At 31.8% G+C, this 10,756-nt stretch overlaps 1 protein-coding gene across 1 annotated transcript; it reads left to right on the plus strand.

The window, feature by feature from the left end:
- The first annotated feature begins 388 nt into the window (after positions 1–388).
- LOC106459495 (carbonic anhydrase-like) lies at positions 389–9,260 on the plus strand. Its single transcript, XM_022385998.1, has 5 exons — positions 389–443; positions 7,728–7,822; positions 8,363–8,455; positions 8,777–9,001; positions 9,192–9,260. The coding sequence occupies exons 1-5, from the start codon at positions 389–391 to the stop codon at positions 9,207–9,209; spliced, it is 486 nt and encodes a 161-aa protein (XP_022241706.1). The 3' UTR covers positions 9,210–9,260.
- The last annotated feature ends 1,496 nt before the right edge of the window (positions 9,261–10,756 follow it).

The raw sequence follows: 10,756 nt of genomic DNA on the forward strand, positions 1-10,756 counted from the left end.
GCAGATGAGATATGTTGAGAAAATTCCAGTAGTCAGATAAAACTCACGATGAAATGGGCCAATGTAAGAGACAAAAGCAGTTAATGGAATGACACTGAAAGACAATGGTGAAAGTCCACGCTAGAGGGTTTGGCTCTGTACACCCTAATTTAATTGTCTTGGATGATTTCGCCAAAGATATTAGATAAGGGACAGAAATAAGTTCTGTAAGGACCAAAAACAATGCTAGTTTTGGTTATAGTCTGATGGAATAGTCCACTTGTTGGTGGAAGATCCCATTTGCACAAATCGAGTTAAAAGAACTACTTTTAAAAGTAGATTTGCTAAACTTCTTAACAATCGAAAAACACTAAAAACTGTGTATATAATTCCGTGTTTCTGTCTTTAAATGGCACCTATCAAGTTGCTTCGAGAACATGATCCAACTCCAGAAGGAGATGGCAGTAATACAAAATCTACAAGAAATTAGCTGCACAAATTCCTTGTAACTATGCTATTTGTGATGTAGTCTAACACTTATTCACTTAATGTTAATAATGTATAATGTAAAAAGAGAGAAAAGTTAAGAACGTTAATTGTACTAAAGAAATGTGTAGATTTGAAAATGTTTAAAGTGGAATTATACAGATTATGACCAAGAAAATTTCTCGTGTTAGCTTAATTGATAACTTAACTAATGTTGTATCTTATTAACAAATACCTAGTCTTTCAAAATGAAGAACTCAATGATTTGGTAGTAGTGTCATCACAAAACAACATTGAGAGTTTCGATATAAATGAATCATTCAACAGTGTATACATACAGAAGTTATTTGATTTGTATTCAATTGTCTCTGTGTGAGTTCTTTATTCCCCACATAAACTTCCTTGCGTTTGTGACTTGTGTACTCCTTTCGCGACATCACACAAATGAATTACTTGGTAACGAGTTTAAAGTCGAACCCAACGACTAAGCTCACGGGCTGTCCACACGGCCATTACTTACCTGTCAACAATGCTTTATGGCGTAATGTCACGTCTCAGATCTTCAATCATGCCATATATAAAAAATGTCTTAAATTGAGTAACAGCAGTAAGTAGCACTGTTTAACGTGTGGTGAAGGTAAGGGGTAAAAATAGTAGAAAGGTGGGCTGTTGTATTCTGTATTATGTTGGTGTTAGATCTTACATTTGTTATATATTTCTTATAAAATCGTTATTATTATTATATTGTTATGACAGCGGAAGTCACGCGACGCTGGGAGCATGCTCGCTGGAATTTCTCGAAGGATCATGAATTTTCCTGGCAACTCTAGTTTGTTCGAGGCGCCCTCTTTCTTAGTATTAAAGCCTGGCGAGAAAAACCAGCGCGATAGAAGAGATAGATCGAAGAGAGAGATATGTAGATAGATTGAAGAGATAAATAATTGAGTGAAGCGAACAGTAGGCACCGTAAGTAAAGTGTATGAATCACTGTGATTTATAGCATGTGTTATAAAGGTTGTTGAGTTTAAAGTGCTTAAAGTGAGTGTGGAAATTCTGTGTACTAAAAAGTTGTATCAAGAAAGAATAAACTAGTTTTGATTAAGAAAGGACTTGTATCGCTGAAGTTCCTCGGAAAGAATTTATACCGGAAATTAACAAACGAGCAGATACGTAACAATATCTTATAAAATACTGTTTTATAGATAAATTCTGAGCCTTCAAGTGAATAAATATTTCTTTTTGTTTTATTTGTTTTGAAGTTAAGCACAAAGCTACACAATGGGCTAACTGTGCTCTGCCCACCACGGGTATCGAAACCCGGTTTCTAGCATTGTAAGTCCGTAGACATACCGTTGTGCCACTGGGGGGGGGTAGCGATCTGCATAAAGTAAACATAAGAATAGATTACCAGCGATTCATAAGGATATTTAGCAAAATTTATATTTTCTAGAAAAGAAGGAAACTTACACCACAAGTGCCTTCGATGTGATACTTAAAATAGAAGACGTTATTTTCCATGGAAACGACGTGTATTCAAATTATTAGTGAGTTATATACACTTACTTACATCCACAATACCTGCCTTCTGTTCAAATATTTTCAATGATAACAAAATTACCAACTTGATTTTGTACTTTTCTTTGATGCCCAAAGTTTCTGAGATAAGGTATAAAATTTGTTTGGTTGTTAAATGAAATTGAAAAAAAAAAACATTTGGGATTAAAATAAAAAAGAGGAATACACAGCATAAATCTCGGATAGATTTTGATATTCTAGAGTTAATAAGAGAAAAAGATAAATTATGGCATAAGTATTAATGTCAGAAGAATCAAACAAATGAAGCAGTTTACAAAGCAAAGAGAAATTTTGGAACATATTTTATAAGAAAGGCAAAAAAGAATTATTATAAGTTAACATTTTCTGGCATTCAGGATAAAATGAAAGAAACTTGGAAATACATTAATGAATTAGTGAATAATCATTTTAGTGATGAATCACTTGAAGAAAAAATAAAGTGAAATTTTATCAGTACAAATATAAGTACTACAGATTGAGCAAATAATTTTAATATAGAGTTTGTAAATATGATAAATACTCTAAAAAGTAATCATAATAATGAAAATAATAATATCTATGTCACAAATAGAAGTAATTATCTTCAGAGTATAATCTCTCAGACTAATACAATTTATTTCCCTCTAATAGCAGAAGAAGAAGTTATTAATATAGTAAATTTAATGGATATTAACAAAGGACCAGAAATTAATGACATGCAATTAAGATACATAAAACCATGTATTAATGTATTAGCAAAGGTTATAACATGCCTAAATTTAATTTATGAAGAAGAGAAAATACCTGATGGACTTAAAATATCAATGATAAAACCTATTTACAAGTCAGGATAAAAAAAAATAATAATAATTATAGACCAATTTCCATTTTACCTGTGATTGAAAAAAATAATGGAAAGGTATGTATACAACAAAATGTTGAATTTTATTGAAAAATAACAATATAAACAAATGTCAATATGGATTTATTAAAAATAAAAATATCACATTACTATTAGAAAACTTTCTAAATTGTGTAAATTTACAGTTTGATAAAATATAAAGGTACTTGTATTATTTCTTGATTTAATAGAGCTTTTGATGCATTAAATCTTAAAATACTGCTGAATAAACTATACATGATGGATATGAGGGGGAAATTACATAACTGGTTCATGAATTATTTGAGTAATAGGGTTGCAATAACAAGAATTGGAGAAATAATGAGTGATCCAATGACTATACCATATGGTGTTCCTCAAGGTTTTATTTTGGGTACACTACTATTTAACTTGTATGTTAATGATATTGTAAATAGAAGTTTAAAGAGTGAAATATATCAATATGCAGATGATACAGCTTTAACTCGTGTTGATGTGGAAGTTGGCAAAGAAATTTTACAAGTTGATTTCAATAAATGAAGGTAAAGGCTTAATATGAATGAAATATACATGAATACTGATAAAACAAAAAGTGTGATAATTCATTCACAATATACAAGTATTATTAACACAAATTTTTCACAAATTCATGATCAAAATGTAATAATAATTATAAACACTTATTTGTAGATAACAAGCAGTATTCTGATTGTAAATGTATGTATATAGAAAATGTCAATATTAATACATACTTAGGGCTAATTATAGATGATGTTTTTAGTTGGTCTAAATATATAAATACAGGGAAACCCCGATTTTACGCGTTTCGTTTTAACGCGAATTTGGATATAACGCGATGGATCATTAAAAAGCTTACTAAAAATAATGTGTTTTAATTTCTACTGTAACAACAACGATTCATTCGCAAAATTCTTTAATTCAGAGGTAATTTACTTGCCAGAAAGGGAACGTGTAAAAAACTAGTCAAAGAGGGTGAAAATAGGTGTTTTAGGATGTTAGGTCAACATTGGGTAAGTTTGAAGAGTGATTTTCTTGAACCCCGATTTAGCGCGACCCTGCTTGTTTCGCGATGACATTTTATAGACCCCAACGATCGCGTTATAACGGGGCTACACTATATATATGATTTGCAACAAATTAAGACCTATTACAGCAAAATTATTTAGGATACAGAACATTTTATCAATTAATATAAAAACCTAACTTATGTATCTTTAGCAGAATCTTTTATATGTTATGGATTGACAATATATGGTTCAACAAGTAATATTCACTTAATATATATATATATATAATTCAATAAAGAATATTTAAGATGATAATCTTAAACAAAATATAAGATACAAAAATATTTAATGCAAATGTTATATTAACAGATGGAATTATAAGAACCCAGTTATTTGATGTAAATGCACTTTATAAATACATAATAATTTTGATTTCCTATTATATTTTAAATAATAAAATACTAAAAAATCATATTCATAATGCTAGAACATTAGAAAAAAATATTATGGAATTCTAAATCACAATAAGAACTATGGAACAAGAGTTAAAGAGTATAAGATACCATAAATAATGAACCATCTCCCCAGGGAGCTATGGAATATAATCACAATTGCAGAGTTAAAAAATTCAAAAGATTGTTTATTAACTGGTGTTCATAAACAAACTGATTAATATTCATTGAATGGTACTTTATTCATATAGGATTAATATTATCATTAATTTTGTTATCTATATAATTCATTATTTGTGATAAAAGAAGAATAGCATACAGGATATTATGTTCAATAAGTTGTTGATTTAAGATATAGGTTATATAAAATTATGATTAAGATAGACTTCTAATACCAATTTCAACTTTTTGTGTTTTGTTTATTTATATTTATTAATATATATATATATATAAATGTAGATATTTTTGGTCACAGTTATTAAGGAGTTTTTCACAAATCAGCTGATTAAGCTTCATGGAAACTTCTTTATTTTCATTTGTATATATATTTTATTGATATGTACATACAGTATGTAACAAAAAGAAGTCTAAAATTAAAAAAAAAATAACTGCCATTACTTACATTTTTAACTAAGTTATATGTTCTTCAGTTAGTAACAAAATAATCTACTCAAATGGTATAATCCCTTTCCAAATACACTATCCTACAAAAAACTCATGGGACACGGGTAGTTTTGAATAAAACATGTCTTTATTCCAAGAAATTAATAGCATGTTGGCCCATCTATGGCCTTAATGGCTGCTTCAAGGTGCCGTGGAAGGCTGTCTATTAATTTCTGGTAGAAAGTTGATAGTACTGTGCTCCACTCCTCTTTTAAAGCAGTAGTAAGCTCCACTACTGAAAAATAGGCCATCTTGGCATTGCCCTAATTCTACATTCCAGTTCATCCCAAAGATGTTCTATCGGGTTCAGGTTAGGGCACAGTGCTGGCCACTGCAATGTTCCGATGTTATTCTCTTCAAACCACGTGTTTACAATCCTTACTTTGTGACATGGAGGGCATCATGTTGGGCAGTGTAAAGGCCGGTATCATAAAACTGCCACAATGTAGGACACACAGAATTGTTCAGAACATCAGTGTTTGACTCAGCATTCATGGATCCATGCACTGCGACCAGTGGACCTAGTCCATACACGAGAAGCACCCCCAGACCATGATACCTCCACCTCCAAACTTCACTGTTGGGACAACACATTCGGGTAATAAGCATTCTCCAGACATCTTCATACCCAAACACGTCCATCAGACTGGAAGAATGTGTAGCGTGACTCGTCGCTCCACGGGACCGATTTTCATTGATCCATGGTCCAGGTTTGGTGTGCCATGCCCCATGCCAATCGACATTTGTTTTTTTTATCAACGGGCTGCAGCTCTTCCGTGAAAATTCATGGCACGCAGCTCTCGACGTGGGGTGAAAAACACTTGTAGTATTGCTTGTGGCTGCTCGCATCTCCAAACACAGATACTCTAGAGTCTGATGGCGAGATGAGGTAACTAGCTTTCTCAAGGTGCGTCGGCGTCTGTCAATCAGTATTTTACGCCTACCTGATTGTTTCTTCGGCTCATTGTCATTTCTTCAACACGTTGGCAACTGTCTACCTGGGAATGTTTAATTGTTGCGAAATAGCACGTACATAGAAAAACTGGTATGTTACATTAATTTTGTTACATTTGGGGTTTAGCAAGGCAGTATATATTTTATACTTTATCTAAATGGTGTGAAAAAGACGTAAACAAAAGACATGATACGAAACAGCATTTGCACATTTTGTTCTATTTAGTTTAGCTATAGTGACATCTTGTGTACCTTAGTTGCTCGCGGAATTTCTGATAAGATTGTCTACCGGTGACATTGTAGGCTTTATCCAATCGCCGCGAAAATTTGTTCCGCACTCTGGAACCGTGGATGTGCTATAGCTTATAAGAGAAATGACCCAAACCAACTATTCGGTCACACAATAGTAGCTCAAGAGCTGGCAGCGAGCACTATTAACTATCTGCATACATTCTAGTCTATCAGTTGAAAATTTTGAACATTTAGCACAAATAGTCCTTGTGAAGTTTTGCTTGAATTTCAAACAAACAAAGAAACAAACGGTATAGCATATTGCCTGTTTATATTTTGCAATAGTGAACAACAAAATGACGTCCTAAAATATATAAACACACAAACACATATATTTTCGTCCAACTAGTTAGGGCATAATGAAGTAACAGTTCCCCGGTGTATCAGCGTTAATTTTACGGATTTGCAAAAATGAAATGAGTGGTTCGATTCCCCATGGTGGAAAGAGCGCAGATAGCTTATTGTGTAGCTTTACGCTAGAAAATCCTAAGATTCGTATCTCCAACCAATGTAACCTTATCGAAAGGCAATCTGAAAGGAAACTTTTGCTTTACACTTAGGAAGTGATTTACATATTATCTTTAAATTGTATGGATGTTTGTTTGTGTCTTAGATGTGTATGATGCTGGTAGTGACTGATACTTACAGTTCCATCGGAAAATTTCACTGCTTAGTTGACATTAAATAACTTACGAAGAACAATTTTGCTTTAAGCCGTGTTTTAGAAAGGCTAGAAATTACTAGATATAAGATTTACTAAGTTTGTTTGTATTGAATTTCGCGCAAAGCTACACGAGGGCTATTTGCGCTAGCCGTCCCTAATTTAGCAGTGTAAGACTAGAGAGAAGGCAGCTACTCATCACCACCCACTACCAACTCTTGGGCTACTCTTTTACCAACGAATAGTGGGATTGCCCGTCACATTATAACGCGACATTATAACATTCGAGCCTGCGACCCTCAGATTGCGACTCTAGCGCCCTAACCTCCAGACCATAAGCTTTAGTAACAGTGTAATGCCAAGCATGCATTTTGGCCCGAAGAAACGCACAAAAGCAAAGAAAAACACATTTAAGTTTTCGTAAGTTTTATTTTATAAAAGAGAAACTTTTGAACAAATTTTGAAGCATATGCCTTTCTATTTCATATTTTACTGCTGAGATTACGATTGAAATTTTTCGTATATTTCTTTCCCTTGTGAAAATGAAACTTTCTAATTATTCATCACATATTTTATAAGATGATAAACATTAAATAAATAAAGCAATAGAAATTACAAAATATTTCACTTTCACAAATATATCGCCTTCTATTATATTCAAATCAAAAGATATATTTAATAAACACGTGACTATTGAAATTGCTTTATAGGTAGATTTAATACAATTGGTAACTCTTGCTCTTATAAATATATGCTTTAGTGAAAGTGACCTTCAACAGCACTGGTACTCCGATGTTACAAGACAAGGAGCTGGGGGAAAGATGACTCTCTTGGATCTGAACACACAGTTGGACAGAATGTCTATCCTTTAGAAGTAAGTTTGCTTCAAAATGATATTATGAAGAAACACGCCATAATATTTATAAGGTTTTAACTTTCTATTTTTGTAAAAGTTTAAGACTATTTGAAGTATTTCCCAATATTGCTTTCAAAAATAAATATATTTATTGATTTAACTACTACAAGGTGAAAATTGTTTTCGATTTGTCTGATACTGATTTGACTGCTGCAAATAAAATATTTTATTCATTTAGTGACTAAAAAGTTTATTGTTCATATGCAGCTACATATAAAAAGTTCTATTGATTTGACTGCTACAGGTAAAGATTTTACTAATTTATTTGCTATATATAAAACTCTTGGATTTCTTTGCTGCAAAGCAATAAGTAAAGTGTTAAGAACTTCAGAAGAAAAGAAACGGAATAGTTTTTAGAAGTTAGAGATTGAGTTGTTTAACTGTTGGTTAATATTATATTCTCTTAAGGAACCTTACACGTTGATTCATGTGAAAGTGACTATAGTACAATACATCCATATTTATAACTAATATCGTTTCACTCTGGCTTGCTTTTAGCTCCACCTAGTTCACTACAATTCCAAATATTCCAACATCACGGAAGCTTTACCTCAGAAGGATGGCATAGCTGTTGTCGGTGTGCTTTTTAAGATAGTATTTATCTAATGTTGTGTTCAATGTTTAGAATAAAAACATTTCACTTTTAAAATATAAATAAACCTACTGTTATGTTTCAAAAATACAGTGAAAACTTCTGAGTTCATAAGTTAAAAGAAATGAATGAAAAAAATATGAACAATTATATTTTATGCATTTCTGATAAGAATCTGAAATTAAATATGACTCAATAAAAATATTATTTTGATTTAAAACTTAACAAGAATACCTAATGAAGACTTTTTATATTAAAAATTCTCTAACTAATTAGAAAAAATACACGTTGTTTCTTAACTTTTAATCGTTTTTTATCAGTTGAACAAAGATTCGTGTGACGACTTGGATGATATCACCGATTCCTTGGAATCAGTGGAAAATACAGGAGCTAAGGTCGTTATTACTAATCCTGACTTAAAGCTAGCAGATCTACTGCCTTCGGACGCTTTGATTTGCTTCCGTTATCAGGGTTCTCTTACCACTCCCATGTGTACTGATGCTACTTGGAATGTTTTCATTGGAAAGACCATCTCACCAAGTCAGGTAAGTGTCTGGAAACTACACAAACTACCCAATATGTCATTATGTATTTACCTGTTATGTATTACGTTTTTTGTGATACTCTACTTTTTACCTTTCTGATTAATGAACACAGATACGTTTATTGAAATAACACATGTATGTGTAAGTTTATTGTATGTATGTGAACTTCTTGTTGATTTTTATTCCACAGTTGGAAGAATTCCGTTGACTCAAGGATGTGAATGGAAACTTCTTGTTGGACAACTTTAGACCCGTTCAACTCAAAAATTCCTAACAAAAGAAAAAATAAATGTTTTAATGCAGGTTCCATACTTAATGTTTATATACTTTAGTTTATATCTGTGGAAAACAAGATAGTCGTCCTTCATAATTTTCTTGGATCAACAAGTTTCTATAATTATGATTTAACTATGATGTACGTCTGGGTGCTTTCGAAGTATTAGGATTCTTTTTATAGTGTGTGAATATCTTTGATCAAAAGTGTACCATGTATTGACTCTCTGAAACAATAAACTTTACAATTTAAAAATGTTTTGGATGGAAGAATATGATTCGTTTAGTAAGATTCAACAGGTTTCTCTTAGCTATTATAAACTGTTTGGAGACGACGTTTCGATCATCGATAGCAAAAAGCAACAAAAATTACATTTTTAAAGAAATTCCAATAGTCATGTGATGTCCGTTCAATATCTGATGAAGATTAAACATTTTTTAATATATGTGTTTATTGTTTCCTTTTATTGGATAACTTTTAAATTATTGAGGCTTTAAAACAGATTTTCTTAGTGCACAATGAAAGACAGACAATAAGTTTTACACAACTAGCTGAGCCATTATCAGCAAAACATATCTTCAAATTCAGTGTTATATTGTTTATTTCATTGTGTGTTTGTATATATAACAATAGACGTTAAACAGTTGTTAGATGATTTCTTAAATGTAAGGTAGGGTTAGAAATCACCGTTATTTTTCTTCGTTTTTCTTTTTGTTTGGTTCCCTTTCCTTATTTGTGTATAGGTTTAATAACTACTTAAACCTACCAATTAAACTTTAATGATGTCAGCAAATGAGATATCCAGGATTTTCTGATTTCTGTGTTATGTTGTTTTATTAGTTAGGTTGATGTAGTGGAATTATTTTATCTTTCTTTATCTCGTGTGTAGTTCATACCCCATTATATTACTATCATTCCAATTTATTGTATAGTATTCTTCTCCAGGATAATGGGATATTACAGTTAGACCGGGAGCACAAAGTTTTATATATCGTACTATTCGTCTGAATTCTAACTGTTGTTATGTTTGTTTTTATTTCTACAATATACTGAGGTTCATATCCACAAGAGATGTTGTAAATGATGTTTCGCTGTCCATGTGGCTTGATGTCTACTAACTACGATCCATTATCTTCTCCAGCATAATGAGATATTACAGATAGACCGAGAGCACAAAGTTTTATATATCGTACTATTCGCCTGAATTCTAACTGTTGTTATGTTTGTTTTTATTTCTACAATATACTGAGGTTCATATCCACAAGAGATGTTGTAAATTATGTTTTGCAGTCCATGTGGCTTGATGTCTACTAACTACGATAGTATTGCGTTGTGGCTTGTGAAAACTGTTCTTTAGGTATGCTGTTTAACCTGAATGTGACTTTAAGAGAACAAAAATAACCAACAAGATAAAATAAACCATGGGATGTTACAACAGAAATTCGTGGGCCCATGGAATTGTGACTATACAGTATAAAGAT

This window comes from Limulus polyphemus, unplaced genomic scaffold (assembly GCF_000517525.1).
Source record: "Limulus polyphemus unplaced genomic scaffold, Limulus_polyphemus-2.1.2 Scaffold618, whole genome shotgun sequence".
NCBI lineage: Eukaryota > Metazoa > Arthropoda > Merostomata > Xiphosura > Limulidae > Limulus > Limulus polyphemus.